This window comes from Alligator sinensis, unplaced genomic scaffold, assembly GCF_000455745.1.
Source record: "Alligator sinensis unplaced genomic scaffold, ASM45574v1 scaffold1008_1, whole genome shotgun sequence".
Lineage (NCBI taxonomy): Eukaryota > Metazoa > Chordata > Crocodylia > Alligatoridae > Alligator > Alligator sinensis.
In genome coordinates, this window is record NW_005842013.1 from 2,018,529 (window position 1) to 2,043,869 (window position 25,341).

The following is a 25,341-nucleotide window of genomic DNA, read 5'->3' on the forward strand; positions in this document are numbered from 1 at the left end:
TGTTTGAGGAAGAAAGGACTGAGACAGGGCCGAGACCAGTTGCTACACTTGGCTGGCAGCGTGAAGGGAGCACAGTTCGTATTGAAGTAGAAGGGAGATTGGCCACTGACTTCAATGAGAGCCGCATCCAGCTGCAAGTGATTTCATGGAACGGCAAGTGCTGCCTTGACCTACCCTGTATCTTGTGCCTGCCCTGCTGTATCCTCAGCATCTGTCTCCTGCATCTCATTAAAAGATGGAGATTCGGCAGTGGTAAGGGCCCGGGGTGGGAGTCAGGGGGCCTGCATCCTAGTCTTGTCTCTGCCACTGGTTCACAATGCATCTTGGTCAAGTTCTTACACCTAACAAACAAACCGAAGGCAGTTAAGTGCCTAAGGCTCCTTGAATGTGAGTGGGAACAGGGGGCATTTATACACAAATGTTTTCATATACATACACATTTACATTTTCACATAGATTAATCGAGTTTGCTCTGCATGCCAGCTGGCGCGCCTGGCGCTGCATCGCTTGCAGTTGTATAAGTGGCAAAATGCGCGTCAGCACAGAGAAAATGGGTGCAGTGCACTTTTGAACTAAAAATCACCTTCTCTGTGTTTTAGTTCAAAAGCGCACCACTGCCATTTTCTGTGTAAAAAAAATGGGCACTTATATGTGTAAAAAAATGGGCACTTATGTGTGTAAAAATGCTCATGCCCAACTCCCGCAGTTCCCCTGGAGAATCTCACCTATCCGCCCTCCATCTCCATTTCCCTGAGTTCATGTTTTTTCCATTGCTTGCCTATCCAGCATCCAGTATATTATTTTCATCCATGAGATCAGTGTATTGGTGGCTGCCTCTCTAGCAGGATGACTTGCTATTTGCATCCTGTGTCCCTGGCAGCTGTTAGCTGCCGCAGCAGCCTTGTAAGAGGAGACACTTTTCTTCTCCTTTCATAGCAACAGCAAGTTCTCACCTGCCTGTTATTTAAACATGAAAGAATTAAATGCTCCATCCAGTATGTGGGAGATTTAGCTGTTCCTCTGAGATCAGGCTTGATTCTCTGCTTTGGGTGCTGTTTATGTGTGTTCGTGATAAAATAAAGACTTTTTTTTACTGTTTCACACTATCAGGAATGCTGGGGGAGGAAGGAGGATCCTGCAGCTGAAGTATTCAAATGCACCCCCCAGAGATCTGGGTTCAAATCTCACCTCTGCCACAGATTCCCTGTGTGACCTTTGGCAAGTCACTTAAACTGCTAGTTTCTCATCTTGGGTCGGAAGGCTCCCTCTTAGATTATGATGTCCAGTAGAGTGGGAGCACTTCAAAGCAGAGCTATGTATTTGTACAGTACCCAGCACAAGGAGGCTGTGATCTCGACTGAAGTCTCCTGACACTAAGAGTAATCTAAATAATGATGAAAAACTGTTAAATAACAAAAGGGGGGAAGTGTTAAGAACACAGAATGGAGACAGGAGGGCTCTTCATTCAAGAGCAAGACACTTTGATTTTTGTGTCACCTCTACTCCCTGGCTGTGCATCTGCTTATGCTCAGGGTGGGATCCAGAGGGCATCTATCCCCCTTTCAGTTGATGGTGCCCTGGAGGCAGCAGCCAATGACTTTTCAAAGTCCCTGAATCAGGTAAAAATCCAGCCCCGCTTCCCCTTTGTGCTCAGCAGCACTTCCTCTCCCCATCCCTCCTCTTCCCCTGCCCACCACCATCTCCAGCTACCTCCAGAGCTGCTCCTACTCGCTGCATCCAGGTCTGTGGGGAGCTAGGGACAGCAGCAGCAGTGGGTGGCTTTCCCCTCCATGTCTGCTCCCTTCCAGCCTGGGAACCGGTGTTGGGGAAGGAAACACATCCCCAGCCACTGCTGCTGTCTCCAGCAGAGCCTGGCTCTCCAAGCAGCCCCGCTGCAGATCTCAGTCCTGCCGTGTGCCTGGGCAGCCGCCCTGCTTACCTCCACACATCAGGTAATCCCTGAAGAAGGGGACTCTGAACCAGACGGTCAGCATCATCAGGTGAGAAGTGAGTCCCGGGAACAGCTTCGAAAACCCAGTTGCCTCGGTGCAGAAATTCAGGAAGGCGCCGGCCACCAGGACGCCGTGGGGATGGAAGCCGACCAAGTAGTTCTTCCTAGGGTCCAGCTCCGTCGTTTTCACCAGCTAGAGGCACAATTACCAATGGGGAGATATAGATATAACATGCCTGGGGTGGGGGTTTGTCATGAAGACGAGCTGCTACTGGTGGGAGGAGGCTGCCTGCGTGGTTCTCGTATGGGTGATCTGCCTGGGGCAGCCGGACAGGCAGCCTCCAGATTTGAGCGGGAGAACCTAGGGGTAAAATCATTGGCTACCCCTTCCCTGCACTCCTGCTTAGCTCCCGCTTAGGGAGTGCCTGACTGCAGAGCCTGTCTAGATCTGCAGAGCGGGGCCAAATTCAATAGGCAAATCCATCGCTCAAAGACATCCCTGCAGGAATTTCAGGCAATACCAGCTTCCTTGAATAGTTTGGGTTTTGGGGCTTTGCTAGCTGCTTCTGGGCTTTGCTGTTTATGACATGGGGCCAGGGAGGATTTTTTTTCCCCCTCTGGTTGCTACAAGGGCTAGGGTTTTTTTTCAAATTCTTCATTAACTCTAGGTGTTAGCTGCAGCCAGTGTTCCTGCTAGGACTCAAACACCTGGAGGTGCCTGGTGAGAGGGTCTTACCCCTGACTCAGAGTCAGACTAACCGCATATAGGATCAAGAGGGAATGGTACCCCTCCAGTCAGATCAGCATGGATTTCTCGAGTGTACTGTATTTCCTCGAATACAAGATAACCCTGATTATAAGACAACCCCACAATAATTCGATTCTATATATGGAAAATGTACACATTTGATAAAAATTTTCAGGTATAGAATCTAATTATTGGAGGTTTGCCTTGAATTTGTCCCCCTCCTGCTGCTATAGCAAGGAAAATAAATCTGGGGGGTCAGGTAGTCCGTTTGATCTCTGCCCCTCAACCTCTTCCCCCTGTAGCCACTCCCCTCCTCCTTACTGTCAGACCCTGCTCTCCCTGAGCACATGGAAGTGAAAAACAACTTCAGAAAAATTGACCTTGAACTAAACATGGCTGTAGAAATTTGCATGTAGTATCTATAGATTTAGTTCACCCAAAACTGATGCATTCTACTATTTTTAAAACTGCTGCAAGAATTAGCACAGGTACTCCATAAACACACTTTTGAGCAGCAGTTTGGCCCTTATATAGAACACACACTATACATGACATTAGTCCAAAGCCAAAACCCTAATGATTTACCGCATGCTAAATTGAGCTGGGACCCAGCAGAGCCAACAGAGTTTCAAGCCATAGTGACCCCACAGCTCAGCACTCCTCAGTAGGTGTGTACTGCAGATCCCCCCTCACAAAGGGTCCATATGCTAATTGCCCCGCCCCCCCCATGAATGCCACTGGGTGTTTTTGTCATGAGTCCTGGGATCCTCCAACAACTGATATGCAGATGAGGCACAGGGCAACATGTGGCTTTCACCTCATTGAGTGTGGGGTCACACTATATGCAACAGGATGAGAGAGGGGTCAACAGAGGGATTCTGGGTGAACTCTTTGGGGCCCCGTTTGGTGATGTTTGCCAGACATTTAAGGCTGGTGAAGAAAGAGGATCATTGGAAATAGGAAAGAAAGGTACAGCTCAGCTGTGGGAATGAATGAAAAGGAAATGGAAATGTATGCAATGTAGTGGCTCACCATGACTTCAAAAAGAGTCAGCACTAAGGGGGACTGCTCTCAATGGGTACTACCATATATTTTATTCAGATAGGCTGCACTAACCTATTCTTACTCTTGATTAAGCAACAAGGTACCCTGACAGCCCACTTTGACCAGTTTATCTCCTGCTTCAGGAATACCCTATAGAAGACCAGGAGCCTGCCCATAAAACAGACATGTGAACCCCTTAGTCAAGGGCTGTGTCAAAATGGGACTAAGTGAGATGTACTAGAACTACAGGAAGGCAGTAGAAGATGATGGAGAAGAGATAGCAAACATTATATGGAAGATAGGGGACTGGCATAGACTGTTCAGAGGTGGGTCCCCTGAGGTGAGCAACAGTGATGATAAAGATGATAACAATGAAAATGATGACAAGTATAATGATGATGATGTTTGCCTCATTTGAGCCATGTGTTTTATAGTCATGTTCAGTGCTGGTAGCATTCAATCAACATCATACAGTAGTTAGCTTCCATTACTGAGCACATGCTGCTTTTAGCAGCATTTCAAAGATAGGCAACATATCATATTTAAGGAGGTTTCCTTGTATGTGAATGTAAGCCAAAGGGTTTTTGCCCCATGCTGACAGGGGCGGGTGGGGAGACTTCATCCTGTATTTGAGTAAATATGGTATTTTAACAACCACTTCCTGTCCTTGCAGCAGCAGGCCATTGACAGTGGCCTCATCCGCTTGCTTTACCTGCGGCAGGTTAAGGTGTTCTTAAGTGTTTTGGGACAACAGTAGTTGTATAACAGGGTCGTTTGTATGAGTTTAGGAACAGGTAAGACAAGCACTTGTCTTAGATGGTTTAGATAGAGCTGATCCTGCCTTGAGCAAGAGGCTGGACTAGTTGACTTCCCAAGGTCCCTCTGAGCCCTACTGTCCTATGATTCTGTGTCTTTCGCTGTCGAAACTGGTGTGCTGGCCTACCCGTGTTAGCCTGATGAGCTGTCAGGCGCAGGCAAATCTGAGATTTCCATCTGCTGTAAAGCCCTCTCTCACTTCCCCTCTTGATGGGCCTTATGCATAAGAGAGTATCAGGTCTAACTGTGACCCACTGCTGCCTCTGACCACTCTGATCCTTGGCGCTAATGTAGGGGCAGCTGATTAATTTGTTGGTTTTCCTAGAAAGGATCACTGACAGCGGCAGGTCGGTCACGAGTTTTTTTAATACTCATGGCCTATTTTCCATTTGTCATGAAATGCTATTGACAGTACACATATGCCCATTCATGCGCCCTCTCCTAATGAGGAGCCCTTGATGAACCCAAGTCCCCTCAGTGCATCGGAGCACAGGTGGTTAGCAAGAAAATGGACTGGACGGGTGACTTAAGTGGTCAGGAGCATTTCCATGATTCATTCCATCTTGATCAATCTTGTTTTACATCAGCATTTCCTAACTATAAGGTCCATTTGCATAAGACCTTTCAGCCTTATATGATTTATGAATGGACAAGCAAACAAGATGGAAGAACTATTTAGGTATCACTGAAACGAAGTAATCTCTTCAGGGATACTCAGAGGCTGTCGAATGGGTACAACAATGCTACAGGATGGTTTAGGACAGGAAGTGAAGAATATCATTTTCAGCTTAATCAGAAAAGGACTTATAAGGAAGTAAGCAGTGGCTAGCAGAGGCACTTTTGTCCAGCGATTAAAACATGGGGCTGAGAGATCTGGGTTCCTAAACTGGTTCTGCTGCAACTCAATGCCTAGTTTTCAGGAGACCTCAGTGTTTTTGGTGCCCGTGGCTGTGCCTACACATGTGCTTTAATGCACATTAGCCTATTTTGAAGCATCACAAAAAAACCATGCAATTTCGCTAATGCACATTAAAATAGGCTAGTGCACTTTTTTTCTAGTTCCTCACAATGGAGGTACTAAATTTAATGCATGTTAGCAAAAGCGCATTAATGAACATGTAGATGCACCCCATAAGTGTTGCACAGGTTGATACTGGTTGTAAGTCCCTTTGAAAATATGTTGCATATTGAAAACTTGGCCCCAGTAATGGATGGTGAGCACTTAGAAAGCTGGTTGTGTGTGACCTCAGTCTCCCCTCCTGTACATGGGGAAAATATCACGAACCCCCATGCCCCTGGACTTTCAGTATTAGCCATGGGAATTTTGCAATCACTTTTAATTCTTACAGAAGAGGGGATAGTAAGATACAGGCCACATTTCCTAGGACATGATCCAAGTTCAACCACCAGTTACTGGCGGGGGAGCAGCGCTAAACAGAGCTATCCCGTACGAAGGAGATGCCTAGAAAGGAGTCACGTGGAAAAACAAACTGAGGCCTGAGACTGGCCAGCAAACTTGGGTGTCCAATTTTGAAAGGATGGGATGTCCTCATAAGCCAGGCTCTGAAGTAGCGTTCAGGAGAGTTGATCCCAGCTCCGCCACAGATCCTTCATGAGATCTTGGGTAGGTTATTTCACCTGCTTGTACCTCCATTCCCTGTCTCTACATGGGAATAAACCCTTCCTTTTTCTACTACCTCCCCATCTCTTTCTATTGCCCTTTTTTCAGAGCAAGGACACTAAGTACGTATCAAACAAAGTCCTGACCTGCTCAGTCAAGATGCTGCTGATACCAATAATACAGCCCACATCAAGGAAAGATCTACTCTCTTGCTCATCAGGGAGACCAGAGCTTGGGTACTGGGTATCTCAATAGCAAAAGGATACCAGGAAATCAAAGAAGGGAGAAAAAACATAGGAACACAAAACTGAAGGAGCACCCTGGAATATAGAGTTCAGTCCTTTGTGTTTACAGGTAATCTTGAACTGAAGAAATACCCCAAATCTCTACTTGGAAACCCTCACCCATACCTAGAAAAACAATAACTGAAATATCACAAACAGTATATAACATGCCATAGACAAAAGCAAGGGTAGTGTTCATGCCCTGCACTGACAGGGAAGTAGTTGGTTAATGTATAAGATATCTGATTGGTTACTATGCATTTTATATATGCATATACATGCATGCATCTTGTATTTACTCACATGCCACATACACTGTTTCCCCCCACTCAGCCCTCCAAAATCAGGGCGTATGTCTTAAGCAGGGAAGAAACATGGAGTAATCGAAGCATGAAGACACCGCGCTGCAAAATAGCTGCCAGCTTTATTCTCAAGCAGGAGGGGTGGAGTCTAGTGTTAACGCTTTCAGAGCCGCTCTCAAGCTGGCAGCAGGTGTGTGTGAGACAGACTGGAAGGCCGAAGAGACTGATAATGAACACTGAAATAATAAAACAGCGATGATTTGGACACGAGAAGAGAAGCGTGCCCTTCTGCAAACGCATTTGATTGAAGGGGTTAAAAAAGGTAACAGTGGACCCATAAATGCCAAGGGGAGCTTGCCATTGCATGCTTAAGGCTGTCCACATCTGCCACGTATGATCTGACAACCTACAGGAGCGCTTGCTGGATGGAGCAATTCTGTAGTGCTCGTGGGCACGGACAGGAGACAGACAAAAAGCTCCTTCCCCACACCGCGGCCAGAAATCCTGATTCCAGCGCAGCTCATTCATTCCTGGTTGCACAGCGTGCTCTCTCTATTTGGGCTTACTTATCACTTCCCTACAGCGTGTCCCTTTCAAATTTCCCCATGACCTATTACATTTCTGCAGCTCCTCTGTATTTTATAGCACTGTGTTGATAGCTTGTGCTCACAGTTTCCGTCTCATTTGTTTTCTTCGTGCATTAATTTGGGCAGGAGTGGAACCAGATGCTGCCAGCTGGAACAGATGTTTCCAGGGAGAGTTCCCCCCTACTTAGCCTAATGTCAGTAGCCTGATTGGGCCCATAAAAATGTTTCCCCAAGAAAGACAGTTGTATGCCTTGCAAGACCATTGACCAATACAGTATATACTGCTCACACCAAAGCATTGGCCTGACCAGCAACCCTGACCAATGCATGAACTCCTTGCTCCTGCCAGAAGATGGGAAGGGGAGATGGCTGTACAAGGTGTAGGATAGGCTAGTACCAGGATCACAGGGCTGGAACAGGAACACCTAGGACAGGACATGAAACAAGCCCGTAGTACAGGACAGTCTAAGATATTCAAGATACAGATTGAATGCAATACATCATTTGCGTTGATCATTGTATCACAGGAGGGTTGGAAAGCATGGGAGTTTTGTAGTGGCCTAGGGTGCATGGTGTTGCGCCAACTACCTTGTCACCAGTACAAATGCCTTAACTCCTGGCCTGATGTACCAGTTAGGCCAAAGCGTGTTAGTGCTGCACTTGTAGACAATACACCTGCCTGAATCTTTGTCACTGAACCGAGCCTGGGGTCGATCTTTAAGACGAAATTAGTGCTGGGATCTCCTGGCTGTGACTGTCGACACCGTGGTTCCCGAGACTTCAACCCTGACAGCATATCAATAACACCCAATGAGGACAATAGCAATGACACCGATAACACTTGACAACGCCTGTCTCTTCAGCATCAGTGACAGCACCCCACAGGCAAAATCAAGCTCTCCTCCACTCGTTCAGCGTTGCAAGCAAGAGCCAAGCAACCGTTGCCCTTCCTTGGGCATGAGCAGAGCAGCATGTGGCTGCATCTTCCATGCAGCATCTCCTAGTATGGGAGGCCTCAAATGTTGGATGTGTAAAATGGGAAACTTGGGGTCTGCTGCTTAGGACTGAGCGAGTGGGGACCACTGCCATCGTAGCAGCTTAGCACCTCAACTCAGGGGTCAACACTCTTTCAGTTGGCTTTACTTCCCTTTCCCACACTCTGAGCTAGGACTTTGCTCTTTGTCTAAGGCCCACCGCTAGATCCATCACATTAAAAACCCCATGTTACCCACTCCCCACACCTGTTCACACTTCTGCAGTCCCAACAAGGGGAGTGAGCTTGTGCATGATACTTCTGCCAGTGCAATCCTGCCCAAGCTGTCTGGGCACTCCTAGCTGGGCGGGATAGCCATAGACAGAGTCCGTTTTAGAGCCTGGATACACATCACACTTACAGGATAACTGATTTCAGGTTTGTACAGCCATGTAAAACACACCAGCATCCAGACAAGTGGATTAGCCTAGGAGAGCAGATTGTCAGCTGCTATTACTGTGCCTTGCCATGAAATGACAGGAAAACTAGTAACAGCCCTATTTGCCTTGTCTGTCTGTTCTTTGTTTACACGGGTGTGAAAGTCAACGGGGCATGTGTCCTGGTCGCACAAAAATCCCCTGCGTCCACATAAGTGATATAGCATGACCCTATTTCTATCCACAGCACCTCAGTTATCCATCCTGCCTCCCTGCCCCATCTACTACCATGCCAGCACTAGACATCCCCAAATCAGGTTCCTTATCCGGATATATCGACATGGTTTTGCCCCAGCAGTTCTTGCTTGAAAAGGAGCTACCGGGTGCAGGGGCAAGAGCTGCTGGGAAATAAACTTGCCAACCTGCTCACACGCCAGAGGGATGGTGAAGTAGAGCCAGGTGAATCTTTTCTACAGCCCCACCGTATAGAAAGTCTTTCCTGCCCAGAGCAGGGGTGGGGGTGGACCTGATGATCTCACGGGGTCCCTTCTAGCCCTAAATCTTTGTGAATGTGTGAATGTCATCGAAGGCCCCATTGTTCACGTGCACAGTGGGCAAAAGGCACAGGAGCCAGAAAGGCAGGCTGGTCTTATAATTAGGCATTTGCTAGGACTGGGGTTCAAACCCTGGCTTTGCATAGACTAATTGTATGTCAGTGGGCACCTCAGAGCCCTGGTTCCCAAGTTGTAGGAAAAAGAGATCCCGTTGGCTTTTATGGGTCCTCCCAATCTGTGAAGCAAGGTGGTGCTATTATATCTCCAATTTAGACATGGGAAACTGAGGCACAGAAACTCCACGGGGATTTAAACCCAGGTTTATAGCGCCCTCACCATTAACCATCCTTCCTCTTCCCCCTGGGATCTCTTAGGTACGATAACTAGATGATTCAATCCTGAGTCCTTTTTTTTTCCTTTTTCTTTTTATTCACTCACATTTCTTCTCTTGTTCAGAGCTCAGGCTCTTCCTGCGCTCCTGGTTGTGCTTGGCACAATGTGTACACACCGAGAGGGGAGTTAATATCTTACATGATATGGCCTGGTTGCTGCACAATGTCATCTTCGTGGACACCTCAAAGGTTGCAGTGACTTTGAGCGCAGGGAGATATCCGTGGGAGCGGGGCCTGATGTGAGTGAGGGGTGGGGATTTGGTCTCTTGCTTACTGGCTGATTTTGATTGTTTTGGGGGTGGGGGTTAATGTGGAGGGCAGTCACTGCTAATTAGTTCTCTTTGAATGAGTCGCGCCTTTAATCATTCTCAAGGCGTGCATTTCTATGTGTGCAGATCTAGAACAGATGAGTGCCCGACCTCCAGCTCGCTCCATTACTTAGTCCAAATAAGCAACCATTTATGAACATGGGAAGCTGTGAAAACAGATCAGTCGGGAGCGAGGTTGCCTCTCGCCTCGAGCAGATCTGAGGATGTCCGGATAATGTCCTGCAGAGCTAAAGAGCTGTCGTGGCCCATGATGCCATAAGACCATCTGCTTGCCAAAGGGTTTTGTCTACATAGTAGCGGGGTGTGGAAACGACGGCAGCCCAGGAAAGGAGTGGGGTCCTTTGGCTAGATCCGAGGCTACAGGGAGCCGTCATCCCCTCGACCTGTGCTGAGGAAGAGGAAGACAAGCAGCAGGGGCTGGTGCCTGGCAAGGCCTTGGTAATGGTGCCAAACCAACTCTGCTGTTAGTCTATGGCTCCAGGAGTCATCCTTGCCCCTGGCCTGCTTTAGGGTTGCCAACTTTGACTGCAGCTATTCCAGGAGATTTTTTTTTTACCAACGTGATGTAATTGTACTTTCGACCCGTTCACAATATCGATCTCCCGGGCGGCTTTCAATAGTCACCGAGAGATCAATGCGGATTCTGGCAGACTCCTGGCCAGTCTGGGAGGGGTGGCAACCTTAGCCTGGTTATTTAAGGTGTGGAGCGATGGGAACGGTCTTCTTCTTCCCCCCCCCATATAACCGAGGCTTATATTTTGGAGCATGGGGCCCACTTTTCACTCTGAACCAGCACAGTGTGTCTGGCAAAGCTTTGAAGTATAGCCCAGATCAACATGGGTGACACTTTTGGGGAACAAAGTTTGATCGCTGGGCTAAGACTGAGCACAGCCGTCCCTGCTGCCAGTTGTTTGAGTTGAAGGTTGTTGGCTGGGCAAAGCATGGCTTGGCACTCAGCAAAGTGGCCTCTCTCTGCTGGGTTCATCCTGAATGACTTCTCTTGCAGCCTAAGAGAAAATCAATCATGAACGTCCTGGTTAGCTTTGTGAATGTGTGGGGGCTGCAGGGCAAAATAGCTAGGATTTTGTCCTGCCCTTGCCATGGGGAGAGGTCTTGAGAGGGGAGAGAAATGGGGCTGTGCAAAGCCCAAGGAGCAAATGGAGGACCCTGATGTCAGGGCAGGGGACAGTGAGGGACACGGTGCTTCTGGCCAAGAGTAGGCAGAGCCCCTGGCATGAGGGAGCGGGTGATGGCATTAGTGGGTGGCCCTGAAAAAGGACACATAAGGGTGAAACCAGGAGGCTTGTAAGGAGAAGAGGAGGATGCAAGGATCTCAGGGGTTTTGCAATGAGCTTGGCCTGCAGAAGGAACAACTCTTGTGACCCCCGGCAATGAGTGTCCTTCTCCACCTCAAAGCAGCTCAGCGAGTTAAGGACAGGGGCCAGAGCGAGTAGGTCGCAGATCAATACAGCTGCAAAACCAGAGGCGAGGTCCTCCTCTCCTCCTGATTGCTACCTAAGACGTTCTTCGCCCCTTGGCAATTCAGTGCCATTATTAGTTACTCTAGTCACTGGGCTTCAGCAAGTCTCCTAAGGAGACTATTCAATGGACCAGCAGACACTGCTGGTAGAAGACCACTACACTGCCTGACTCTTCCTTGTGCTCGGGTTTAGTCTATCACTGCCCTCCCCTTTATTTCCACTTCTGTTCTTGCTTTCCCCAAATACAAGTGAAAGACTCATCACTCATCAGACACAATAAAGGCCAACCTGTCACCTTCAGTTCTCTGCCCCTTTCCCCAGTGTTTTTTTTAGTAATTAACAGAAGACATAAAATCCTCCAAACAATAAGACACACCAGTAAAGAGTCCTGCTCCATTTGTAGAAGCCAGGGAGGGAAGGAGGATGCTTCACCCAAATCATACTGGGTTGGCCATGCTCAGTCTGCCAATCTATTCTCATTAGCACTTAATTATTGTTTCTAAAGCCCATGCAGTGCCAATACAACCCACTCCCCTTGCATGCACATCCATCCACATAGGGGCACAAAGACCAGGGCATGCCGGCACAGATAAGTCATGCCAGATTCCCAGGGAAGATTGCTAAGAGCATGGACTTTGCAACTGTCTGCATCCGCCAGCAGAAATGGGCCACCATGCTCGCATTGCATCCTGTCAAAAGCGAGTATCCTGGCCTTTTGAGCCCACCCACCCCAAAGGCATTGTATTTGCTTAAGAAACAAGCCTTCTGGATGTGCCCCTTCACATTCCCCCGTGCTTTTCCAAATGCAAGCAGCTCTTTGTTTTGTTCTCCAGAGCCTGGTGGAGTAGGTGCTATTTGCTGGTTAATCATTGCCCTTTATACCACCGCACCTTTCACCTTGAGTCTGAACGGAGAAAGGCCCCGCAGCACGCACTGAAATGGGCACGTAAACATGTTTTCCTGCTGGATCCCGCATGGGGAAGGAGGCCAGAACTGTTAATATTTCACACAACCTGCTCCTCCAGGCTGAGTTTATCTCAGGGACACAGCCTGGCAGGAGTCTCCCAGGTCAGGTGCCCACTCACCTGTGATGGAAGATGGAGGGGTCACAGACACCCTTCCCTGGGGTTGTCTTGCTCCCATTGTTCCCACTGGCACCAGCATGAGGGTCTAGTCCTGCTTCTTGATCAGGTTTATCAAACAGCTGAGCTCCTTGTTATCTCCCTCCCTCTGTCCCCGGGCCTCTGCATGTCTCTACATCGGGCAGGCAGGGAGATGGCTACGTGCAAGGCTGAATAAGCACCACTCTGACATCGGCTGCAGGAAGACCCAGAACCCTTCAAACCCCCTGGACCCTCCATCGCTGACCTCAGGATTGCTGTCCTCAGGCAGCAAGATGGTAAAAAGCAGTGTGAAGGGGAAATTGCAGAGCAAGAAACCATCCGCAGACTTGGCGGTGCTATGCTTGGTTTACACGGGGACTACGGATTCTCACCTGGATCAGCTTTTGGGACCCCTTTGTTCCTATGGGTCCTACGGGCTCTTTGCTTGCATGGCTCTCCCAGCACTGTCCCCCTCCCCACTTCCTCCGCCTCCTCTTTTCCCATTTAGTGGGCATGTCTACATGTCGCCGTATGGTCACGTTGCTACAGCGCCATGCGTTAGTCCTTCCTTTTGGAGGCGCTGAAGCACGGGGCAGTAATTGCCCATACTGTGCCATGCATGTGATGCAGGGCTAGATTTTACTTTACTAAACCCGGGGAGCATGCTGCTATGGCAAAGTAGCTGCCGATCACGTGTAGACTCACGTGATCTCTACGTCACTGTTCACGAAAGCTTGTGTGCTCCATATGCATCTTCTTCAGTTAGTCTATAAGGTGCATCTCTGCCCTGCCTTCTTCCTGATGACTAACATGACTAACTACCTCTCTCTCCTCTGGTCTCTGCTATTTGGTGTTCTGCATCAAGCGTCCCTCTCTGGTCCTAGACTCCCCTCCATCCATTTGTCCATGGGTAGCTCTAGAAAATGGGCGAGACCAAGAGGAAGGGTTATCCAGCGTCGTTTATAAGAGACCTGGGTTCAGTGCCCTGCTTGACCATGAGCATTTTGTGTGACTTGGATCCAGTCTTTTGGGCCTAGCTCTTCTAATACAAATAAACCCAATGAAGATGTGAATTGGTGTGAGAGCTAGACACCTAAATCCTTTGACGATCTGAGCTGTAACATCTGGTCCCCTGCCTCAGTTCCACATCTGGAAAGGGGGGATTATAGTACTTCCCTACCGCACTATGCTATTTGAGGATAAATGCATTCAACTTTATGAGTTGCTCAGGGGCGAGTGTAGCGGGGACCACGTGAACACCCCCGACAGAATCAGGAGCGCCAAGTGCTCACATTGGTTAGCCGCTGTATGCGCTGGGGTTTCAGTGTTGAAAAGTCTTATTATTTATGCTCCAGGGCATAAGCCGGACTCTCACTGAGGGGGTCAAGAGGAAATTTGCTATGCGGAGCGGTTCTTTCGTGACGGCCCATTTCAGAACTGGTTGCATATCTGTCTCAGGGAGCTGGCGATGGCTGCTGTCGGGGACTGATACCGGTGAAAAAGGGCCACTTGTCTTATCCAGGTTGGGAAATGCTACATTCCTAGTCAGCGAGTGGTTTGCATATACGTGTCTGTGTCTCTGGGGTGCTGGAGACTCATCCTCCACGCTCAAGGACGAGGGCTTTGTCATTCTCTGTGACGGCTGCACTTGCTGTGACTAGATGTTTTCCAAAGCTGTATAGAGGTTTCAAGATGAACATAATCCTTGCCAGTAAATGCAGGTTTATGCCAATACTGAATTAAGATTAGGCTTGCCTCATCCCTGAGCAGGGGAGGAATTGTGACTCTGAGCTGCCCCCAGTCCGTCCCATCATGATGCATCAGTCTGGTGCCTGTGACTCAGAGCATCCAGCCTAGAGAGATTAGGCCAGGCTCTTTTGACACAGAAAGCTCTGACAGGAAGGGAGAGATAAACTTTGTGAGACTTGATTGCATGTCACTTTTGACCCAGATCTCCCTCCTTTCTTCTCCTACCAATCAAAGAAAAATCAAGTAAATGGCCAAAGCTTTTAGAAATTAAAAAGCTGATGGTTAACTTTGTGGAGCCTGGCATAAATGCTCCCTGTTACAAATAAGGCCAGCATTGTATCCAGTCTATGTTGAACGATTCTGGACATTAATGGGAAGGTTTCTTTTAAACTCAAGTGCATTGGTTAGGACCCAAAGCACCAATTGCTGCCTCGGGGACACAATTAAGTAACTCAGGTCATGGCTTTTGTATGCAGCTATAAGAACGAGTGAGACACAGGCTGGAAAATCCTGAATGGCAGCTCTCAGGGATTAAGCTGTGCTTTCTGAAGACAGGCAGGCTAGATGTGAGCTCTCAGTTACAAATTAAAAATCTAGTGGGGGTTTTTTTTAATGCTGTTGAGAGCTTGCCAGCTGCCTTAGATAACAGGGGGTGTGCAGTTAGATAACCCCAGTGTTTGAGAGACATTTCCTCTAGCTTTGCACAAAGGAAAAGCAGTGGATAGAGGGAAGCAGAAAAGGATGCTGTAAATGGGAATTTAAACCAGCAAAATGGCTGCTACTGCAGTGTGTCAGGGTTATTCTGCGGTTACGGAGACCTGACTTTGAAGACAAGGATGTTGCAGATGGATTTGCCCATCTGAGCTCAGCAGGGATCTTGCTTCCTGTTGCTTCAACCAGTGATGGTGACAGGCTAAAGTATCAGAAACAGCCAGTTTAGAGATGGATTTTTTTTTTTTAAGTGACTAATTGCCGAAAGGGGACGGCCATAAGGACAGTGGCCCTAAAGTTACACCTTCAGGGTTGACCGAGCCCTGGGTTTCTGCCTTTCTAAGATGCTGAAGATCTCCAACCACCTTGTAAGAAATAAGGCCGTGAAGGTGGTAAGTGTTATATCACCCAGGCATTTCTTACTGGGTGAAGTGAGGTTTGGGCCAATGAGTTAATGGCTATGCTGGTTTTGGAGCCCAGGACTGTCTCTTGCTTTCCCCACTAGTCAGCAAGCGGTCTGCATAGGAAGCATGTCTGCATCGCCGTGTCTTTACACCGATGTAACACAGTGGTGTTCAACTGCCGAAGCCCGTGTTCATTGCCACTCTCCTGATATCGCCTGTCTCCTATTTCATCCCAGGACCGTGGCTTGTCCCTTTATCCTTTGGCTCAGACTTCTGCTCTAACCACTGCTCCAGGCTGACCACAGCCCTGTCCCCGACTGAAAGGGGTTGCACGGATGGATGTGGCATAGTGCAGTCTGTCTGTCGACCGCAGGAGGCCTGGGTGCTCCTTGCCACCCTGTGCCGCTGCCTCATTCATTTGCACCTGCCTTCAGGCTGCATTTGCTGCACCCAGCTGCCCTCGAAGGCTGGAGGGTGGGTGGAGATGGTGGGTGTGCAGAGCGGTGAGTGGGGCAGGATAGAAACGGGGGGCAACTGTTGTCCCCCGAGGACCAATTCTCAGGTCTGCATTGCACCGGGTGGGTTTTCAGCGCCTTCTGGATGGATTCCCCGCCCTGGCTCTCAGAAGCAATTGTGCACCAGCCAGAGCACGAAGGCAACCTCCTGGGCTCAGGGGCTGATGCCTTTGGTTTGAAAGAAAAGTCCTATCTGGGTAACTGTGCTATCTCAGTGCCAGCAGCGGGGGGAGCCTGCCCTGCAGTATCTTGGCAAGCCCCTTGCCCCTCCATCGTTCCCCAAATGGCAGCGTAGCCAGTCCTGTGCAGACCTATAGCTGCAGAGGGGGAGTTTGCTTCCCTCGGAACCCCCCAAGAAAACGGAGGCACGTGCCAGCCCTCCTTCCAGCCGATGTGCTCACAGACCCTTTCTTTCAGGAGCCTTCAAACTCTCTTCCCAAAATAACACTGAGCAAAGCAGACCGGCGGCTCGTCTTGCTGGCTTACCCACAGTTCACCCCCATTAGGCCTGCTGCCAGGACACGGGAGGATCAGAAGCCGTTTTTAATCTTCCAGAGGCAACTAATCCTGTCACACTAAATGAACTCAATAGACGCCAGCGCTGCGGCGTGCCGAGGTGGGGCTGGAGCAAGTGGCAGAGTCATTTGTTTCAGTGCATTAAGGTGGGAACGCTCTGCTTCGGCCATTTCTGCCTCCAGCACCTTGCCAAATGCAGTGCAGAGGTGCTCAGCGCTGCGGGGGTGGGAACGGTGCTTTCCCACCATTGTGTCTCGTTTGTGCCTCCATAAAAATTGTGCTGCTTGCACCCCCTGGGCACGTGCTTTGAGGCTGGAAGGGCCCTCATGCCCCCGGAGTACATGCCCGCTTTCCCTGCTTACAGAAAAGCAGCCCGGGGCAGCTCTGGGTGCCTCTTCATAAATGGGGAAGTTGGGTTTCTTCACGCAGCCACATCCGCTCCTCCAAGATTGCAGAGAAGGGTCTGGCTGAGCAGGGAAGAGGTTTCCCCGCTCAATCAAGCCCATGCCTTAGATCCAGCTGGAAGGCGAAAGTCCCACTTTTCTCGCTCGGTCAGACCCATCCTCCGTGATTGCTGGGGATGGGATTGGCTGACAGGGGAAAGCTCTATGCGGTGTTTAATTTTTTACTAAAAACCCTTAGTCCCAGCTTTTGTGGCATTTTCTGTGACCTTCAGTAAACCTCCCAACCTCTAGGCCTGAGCAGCCTCCATCAGGATAACAGCACTTCCCTGCAGTCATGAGCATTGGCCCACCTGTGTTTAGAAAAGGCTTGCAAACCAAGTGCTCTTGGGATTATTTGGTAAATGTTTGGGGCAAAAAATTTTTTTTTTTTCACTGAAAAAAATACATGCGGAGGGCGGCTGAAAGAAGTCATTCATTTGTGCTTAATCTGCCACCTCATTTCAGCCAAAAAATGAGGGGAAATACGGTCTAAGACCCGTTGATTTTTCACATGGAAAGGTTTTGTTACTACATTTAGCCCACTTGAATTTCAAAACCAAGTCAAGAATACTGCCCCTGGAAGTGAAATGCTTTGCTCAATGGGAATAAAACTACTGTCGTTTCTTGCATACAATACACACCCTTTTCCCCAGAGGCTGGAAACTGGAGTATGCACTATAGATGAGAAATACAGTAGAAGCAGGTGCTGCTACCTCCTGGCTGTATTTGAAAAGCAAAATCTGCAGCAATCCACAGGGAGCAGAGCAAAGAGCAGGCTCCCTTCCCTCCCTGCTGTGACTCAGCTGCTTGCTACAAGGAAATATCTTTGTTTCTTCATTCTGCTTTCCAGAAACAAGGTGCACATTATATTCCAGGGTGTGTTGCTCATGAGCAAATACGGTATTTGGCTCAGTCGCTAAATTGGGGTTCGGGGGAATAGTTATTTATGCAGTTCCCCTACTGATTTTGCTCGGAGGTGTACCATGTATGCTTTCACAGAAATCAAAGAAGGGCTGCAAGGGACTTTGGAGATCATCTCGTCCAACCCCCTGCCGCAGGCGGGATCATCCCTATCCAAACCATCCCGTACAACTCCACGGTCCAACCTCTTAGTAAAACTACTGTCAACCCTGACACAACACAGGACATCACAACTTAACCTGCAGCAAGTAAAGCAGGGGGACCACAGCAGCCACGTCCTGCTGCTGGAGAAGCTCGCTAATATACACTCAAGACATCTCAAGGAAGAGGCCCATGCCTCCCACTACAGAGGAAGGCAAACACCTCCATAGAAAATTCCTCCCTGACCCCAAATAGGATGATTGGTCAGACCTTGAGCAGCGGGGCAAGACCCTCTAGTAGCCAGGAACCTCTGGCTTTAAGTCCCAGCAGGAGGATTGGCACGGTCCAGTCAATCCTCAACCTTGGCTGCAGCCAACACCCAATGCCTCTGAGGAAGGCTTAAAAAAACCCAACCCTGACAAATGCAGCAGAAAAGGGGATGGTTGAGTAGGACGCACCTGCAGCCCCAGCAAGACCCAGAAGCATGGGAAATACCTATAGTAGGACACAGTCATTGCTGTGCTCAGTTCATCCCCAACCAGGGACTGTCCTTGAACACCTCCCGTGATGGAGAGTCCAGAAATGCATAACCTTCCTTAGGCAAGAGCCTACTTTGTCAGCTGCCACGACATGTAGAGAACAGCAGCATCACCTGGCACTGAAATGCTGCCGTGAAGTAAAACTTAAAGGCAAGGGGCCCTCTTCTGGTCACATCTATTTTCTACATCTATTTTCCGCACACAAATTCACATCTCCTAGGCTGCACCTTGGGATGCAGTAGAGAATAAGCAAACTGGCAGCCTGGAGAGAGATGCAGGGAGATAAAATTAAGCCGACTCCGCTCTTTATGCTCATGTTTAAGAGGAACAGGATGGGTTTTTCAATCCATTATGAAAGGCAATGCCCTGGAGAGAGAAACTGCATAAAGAAGAGGCCCATACCCTCCATCCTCAAGAAGATTTTTGAAATAGGTCAGAAATGAGCTTCAAAGCTACTTCTATCTGATGGTTATTGACTGTGCATCAAAAGAGGAAGCATTAGCACAGTGTGTGTTGCCATGATGCCTAGCTTACTGGACAGTAACAGCTTACTATGGAGTAGTTGCCACCAAATGGAGTTGCCCCTTACCGCACACAGTTGAGGTCTGTGCTGGAGAGCCCCAAGTTCAAAATCAGCTGGTGACCTATGCAAGGTGTCAGTGCACATGCAGAACCGATACTAGCAAGCTCATGTGTCCCAGGGCTTATTCAAAATGTTCCTTAGTGGCCAGTGGAGCAGGATTTTGCTGATACAGTTCTTGGTATTGGTTTGAATTTGCACAGTTCTCTCCAAATTCAGTCATTCATCGATACAAGCCTTTTATGGGGAATGCATTTACTTCCATTAAGACGTGGGTCAACTGAGGCACGAGGTTCTTGTGAGACAATCCTAGGCTGAAAACAGAGAGGAGGATTCCCCTCTCCCTTCCCACCCCCAGCCTTTTATTCTGGCACCTACAGAGGTACTAGCCCACTGTCCTCCTTTAAGTACCTGTCAAGTATCATAGACTGACCTGGTTCTTTGGGTAGATGTGATCTCTTTTATTAGACCAACTAAATAGTTGGAAAACTTGTTCTCTGCAAGCTTTGGGGCACAAACACCCTTCTTCAGGCATAGGGAGTGTCTGCTGGTGTTTGTGTGCTCACTTGGGTGGAATAAAAATATGCAAAATGCAGGTCTGTGAAAATGCAAATGCTTGGCAGGGAAGATCAGAGAGGATGGGAATTAATAGGTGCAAGACGGGTAGGTAGGGTTGCCATCCCAAAACACCAGGTAACCGCTCTACATTTTACCAGCTACATTTTATCACTGGCCAAGATCCGCCTTCCACCAACACCAGCAGACTCTCCCTAAGCCCGAAGAGGGGTGTTTGTACCTGAAAGCTTGCAAAGAACAAGTTTCCCACTATTTACTAATAAAAGATATCACATTTATCCAAAGAACGTGTCTGCCTATGTCCTTAGACCCACATGGCTATAACCAACACCCCCAAAAAATGCAAAGTATTATAGAAACATAGAGAAGTCAGGCTGGAAGGGACCTCCAGAGGTCACATTTAGTCCAACCGCCAACCTCTTCCCTATCCAAACTGTCCCATACTATCCATAATCTAAACTCCACTGAAAATACCCTCAACCCTGACACCAGACCTAACAGCCTACGTATTGTGGTAACACTTTTTCTCTGGGACCATCAGGCCTGATGCGAGTGAATTCCCATTCATGCTGCACATGTAAAGGACTGTTCCTGTGTCTGTTTTAATGGGATTCAAAGCACAGGACAATGACAGCCCCAGGATAAACCCAATTCGTATAGAAATAAAAGCAAATAGTAACTTTCCACGGGTTTTTTTTTCTAGGCAGCCTGTACAATACAATCCAATTGCTCTTTTTCAGACGTCTAGCTAGTCAAGAAGAAGAGGAGTCCATGCACTGCATAACAGCTGCAGGGAAACTGAGGCAGCAGCTGCTTTACTGCGATGCGATCGTACTGCACCGCTTGTGGTGCCGCTTAAAACCACCCTCCCATGAACTGGCGTTGCCTGTTGCTCTCTATGTGCAGCAAAGGCAACTTTGATGGAAACCCCCATTAAAACTGTAGAGTCTTTAAACTCTGCCTTACGGTAAAGCTTAGCGAATGCCAGCTTCCAGGGGCTGTACGCCTCTTTCTCCCAGAGTGAGCATAATGTATTCCCTGGCACCTGGACTGCGGGAAAGGAAACGAGGATTTGTCGACTTGGGGCTCCATGAAAACTGGTAGAAAAGCTCCCTTTGATACGAGGGAGGAAGGCCGGCTGGCGGGACAGCAAACATAGCTGAACAGGCTGACTCAGACTTACTCTGGTTTAACTGCATTAGCTTGAGGAGTGGATATGCCATTCTCCTCTGGCCGCTGGACTTTGAAATGGGAACAAATTCAAGATACTGCAGATACTGCACACCCTCCCTTTATCTGATACCGACTGGCTACGTGACGGTAAAGCCGCTTCACTCTGTGAGCACTTGACCAAGAGCAGGCGTAGCTGTTACCTAGGGGTCTTGGGGGAGACAGTCCCTGTTAGCACAGAGCTGCATGCCCCTTAAATAGCACTGACCACGTCTTATTGCTGTTTCCTTCCCGCTGCAGAGCTCAGCCTCGCTGACCTCTATGCTGGGGACAGGCAGCAAAAACAGGTAAGATTTCCCCCGCCCAGCCTTGCATGCACAGTGTCTCCGTGTCCTGGAGAAAAGGAACCTCCCTGATTTCCACCTCCTTTTTGCTATTGCAATGCTAGTAACAAGGGGAGGAAAAAAACCCAATCTCATTTGCCTGCTGGTTACAAAATACCACTCCATGCTGCCATTCGGGCACAGAGCGCTTGGCCAGGCTGGACTCATTCACTAAATGTTTCTGAATGTAAAGTGCAAAATCAAAGCATGCCAGGTATGGAGAAGCCAATGCTAAAATGCAAGGCGGCACAGTCTGTGGGGACCAAATTTGGAAGACCAAATTGCATTTTATAAATGTGAATGAGGGATGTACATTTAACTATAATGACAAGGGAACTAACAGTACACTATCTTTGGACTATTTTAACCATTTTTTGGCCTACTTCCTTGCAGGTTTTTAAACTGGATATACAATCTAGCAAATTAGTAGACATTCCAATAAAGTTATAGTTTTTTTTTGCTTTCATCTTAAGCTGGACAATATAGCAGTAGGCCCCTAGAATATTAGAATAAAAGCAAGTGATTTCTGTTTAAGTGGAAACAGATACGTGCCATGTTTCATAGTTTCTAGAGTCAGAAGGGACCTGAACAGATCATCAAGTCTGATCCCCTGCGCTGGGCAGGAACAAGTGCTGGGATCATAATACCCCAGGCAGATATCTATCTAACCTCCTCTTGAAGACCCCCAGGGTAGGGGAGAGCACCACCTCCCTTGGGAGCCCGTTCCAGAGCCTGGCAGCCCTAACTATAAAGTAATGCCTCCTGATATCAAGCCTGAACCTGTTCTCAATCAATTTGTGGCCATTATTCCTTGTTAACCCAAGTGGTGCCCAGGGGGAACAGAGCCTCTTTGATGAATATTTCTAGGATTTTCCTTGGAATAGAAGTTAAGCTAATTGGCTGGGTAGTTTACCAGGTCTTCATGCTTCCCCTTCTTGAAGATGGGCACAATATTGGCCCTCCTCCAGTCCTCCACTGATGATGCCCCACTCCATCTACACCCTGCGTTTGAAAATCCTAGATCCACCCATGGGCTGTGGTATAAACAGAGCTGAAATCCAGCTGTACATTTTGTTGCCATGTACCTGCATTCCCAGAGGGGTATGACACAGTCCCTGAGACTATCCAGTGTACTTCTCTGTTGCAACATCAATAATTTCCCAGCTGCCTCTCCACACAGAACGATATGATCCAAGCACAGGAGTTCCTGAGCGCTAATCCAACCTTGCCTTCACATGCTGTTGTAAATTTAGGAAAATTGAGGAAGAAGGCGGCACCGGGATAAAACTTTAGCCGTACAAATGGAAACACAGGACAATGAGACTTCTCTCCTCTCTTCTGGACTGCACAAGGATTACTTAGACACTTAATTCCATGCACCTAAAGCCAGGCTGATTTAAGCACTTGGTTTTGAAAATGCCATGCTAAATTGTGTTGCAAGATCTTGTAAGTCTGAGCGCCAGGAAGAGACCCGTGCACTCCTCACTCCTACCCTGTGCTCTGGCCCCTCTCCCCGGGCTGCGGCAGTCAAAGCCACTGGGATGCAGCTGAATCTCCTTCTGACTTGTTAGGTCCAGTGCTAAGCAGCCCTGGTCCCACCTCTCAAGGCTTTAAGGGAATAACTGAGGTCTTTCTATTGGCTTCGGCATGTGTTGGGATGGGCTCCCGCTCGGGTTGAACTTACGGTGACGGGGAAATAGTCCCTCATGTATCTCCAGACGATGCTTTCCCTCACGAACCGATTCCGTCTCCCACCTTTGTGTGGCGTGTCCCAGTCCAGCAGCCACCACGCGGCATACAAGATGCTGAGCAGCCACAAGCGAGTGAAGAGGAGGCCGACGAAGAGAATCATGCAGCACTGAGCTGAGACAAAAACAGGGCCGTCAGCACGTGACCCGGACCCGGCTGGGGTTACAAGGCGAAGAAAGCATTTGGAAGAACATTTTCTCTGTCGCTGCTGGGTGCCGGCTGACCACAAGTGATACCCCACCATGCCCAGAGGTCTCAGGAAGTAGACTGGGGCTAATGCCTAGATTCTGTGGTTAAAAGGGAAATCTCTAGCACAATGCGACTGATGCTGGGTTCTCTGCATCACCGAATCCCTGCAGCGAGGGGTCGATGTGGAGGAAGCACCCCAGCCCCGTGGGCCTTTGCAGCTGGTTTACTGGAGCTCTAAATGGGGCAGGCGCCAGGGGCACTGCTGAAGGGCTAAAACCTGGGTCTATGCAAGCTTAAAAAGTCCTAAAAGTATAGGGCTAGAAGGGACCTGAAGAGGTTGTCCAGTCCAACTCCTTGTTCTCAAGGATACCTCCTGAAGTGCAGGATTCCTGCATCCCCTTTGATGCAGCCTGCGGCCTGGCAGTACTTTTTGAATAGTTAAATCACAGCATCCCAGAGTCATAGTATCTTAGAAAATGAGGGTGGGAAGGGACCTCAGGAGGTCACATCTAGTCCAACCTCCTGCTCAAAGCAGGACCAGCCCCAACTACATCATCCCACAGAAGGTCATAGATCCAATGTGGCCCACCACCCAGGACTGCCCCTTTGCAATGGCCCTTCAGGGACAAAAATTTGGGAACCCTTTACTTTTACTGTCCCCCTCACGCCCCCCCCCCCCCCTTCCCCCAAAATATTTGTCTAACTTGATAAATGCCTTCCAGTGATGGTTATCCCCCCAGCTCCATCACAGCATGTGCCCATAGGTGCCAGCTTTTATTTGTGCCAGGGCTAAGTTGATGCCCCCACAACCCCATGCATCACCCTGGCTAGGCAGCACCCCTAGGCCCAGCCCTTGCCCCACTCCCTCCCTCAATCTGCTTCCCCCCATAGACTTCCCTGCAGACAGCTGTGGGAGCTGCTCTCCACCTCTGCCTGGGTCTGTATTCCTGGCCACATGCGTGTGTGCGTGCGTACACGTACACGTGGCACCCACCTGCACCTCACTCCCTACAGCCCCTTGCAGGCTGGAAATCTGCTGAACTGCAGAGGAAACCTGCCCTTTCCCACGTTTTTCTGTGGTGAGCAGAAAACCCAGACGCCTGCACAATACTGGGAATCCGGGAAAAATGCTGTCTCAGAGTCATGCAACCCGGGACCGGGACTTGACGTTCCCATTTCAGGACTGTCCTGCTCAATTAGGGACAGGTGGTCACCCTACCCTCTTCCCGAGGGGAGCCAGGGCCCTCGGGCCCCCACGTACTCAGTGCCTATGCGTGTGCCAGTATTTGACTATTCAATGCCTAACCTAAATTTCTGTTGCAGCGAAGTAGGCATTGATCACTGTCCTCTTCACAAAAGTCTTTGGAAGACTTATCCCATCTTCCCTTTTCTGGTCCAGACCAACCCAGTTTCTCATAGATCTTGCATTCCCAGCTTCGGATCTTTCTAGTTGCTTTCCTCTGAATGCTCTCTAATTTTACTATATTTTTTATATTGCTCATATTTTCTAGCCCAAACAAGAGACAGTGCTCCAGCCGAGGCCTCACCCGTACTGAAGTAACATGGAGTAATTTCATCTTCTGTCTGCTTTCAGCAGTCCTATTGAATGTATCCCAGGTGATATTTCCCATTTTGCAACAGTATCACATTGTTGACTTCCTATCTTTTTAGTTCACGCTGTGTTCCCTCCCCAGATCCTCTCTGTAGAGCTGCAGAGCCAGTTATTCCACATTTCATATCTATTGAGCATGTGCATGAATGTGTGCCCTTTCTGAAGCATAGGGAAGCAGGATGTTTTAAATTTCCTTTGATTGGGCCAATGCTCCCCTTTCTCAGGATTGTTTTCATTTATAATTTGGACCTCCGAAGTCCTGGCATAGCGTCATCTGGAGGTTTTATAAGCGTGTTCTCTGTTGTGTTATCCAAGTCATTAGTGCAAATATCGAATATCACTTGGCCCAACCCTGCCCCATATGTGGCTAGCAGGGTTAGTGGAGCGGCAGCTCTACAGCGGCACAGGCTGGAGCCATGGCGATCCATAGGAGGTGCACAGGGGTGCACATGCACCCCCTGAGAGCGCTGGTGCACCCCCTGACAGGCCACGCTCCCTGCTTAGGTGACGGGGGGGGGGGG

At 48.9% G+C, this 25,341-nt stretch overlaps 1 protein-coding gene across 1 annotated transcript in view; it reads right to left on the reverse strand.

The window, feature by feature from the left end:
• MOGAT2 (monoacylglycerol O-acyltransferase 2) overlaps positions 1 to 25,341 on the reverse strand; it is a 50,570-nt gene that overhangs the window by 9,179 nt on the left and 16,050 nt on the right. The window contains 2 exon segments of the mRNA XM_006021965.2: positions 1,940 to 2,144; positions 22,955 to 23,133. Coding sequence (XP_006022027.1) covers positions 1,940 to 2,144; positions 22,955 to 23,133 — 384 coding nt within the window.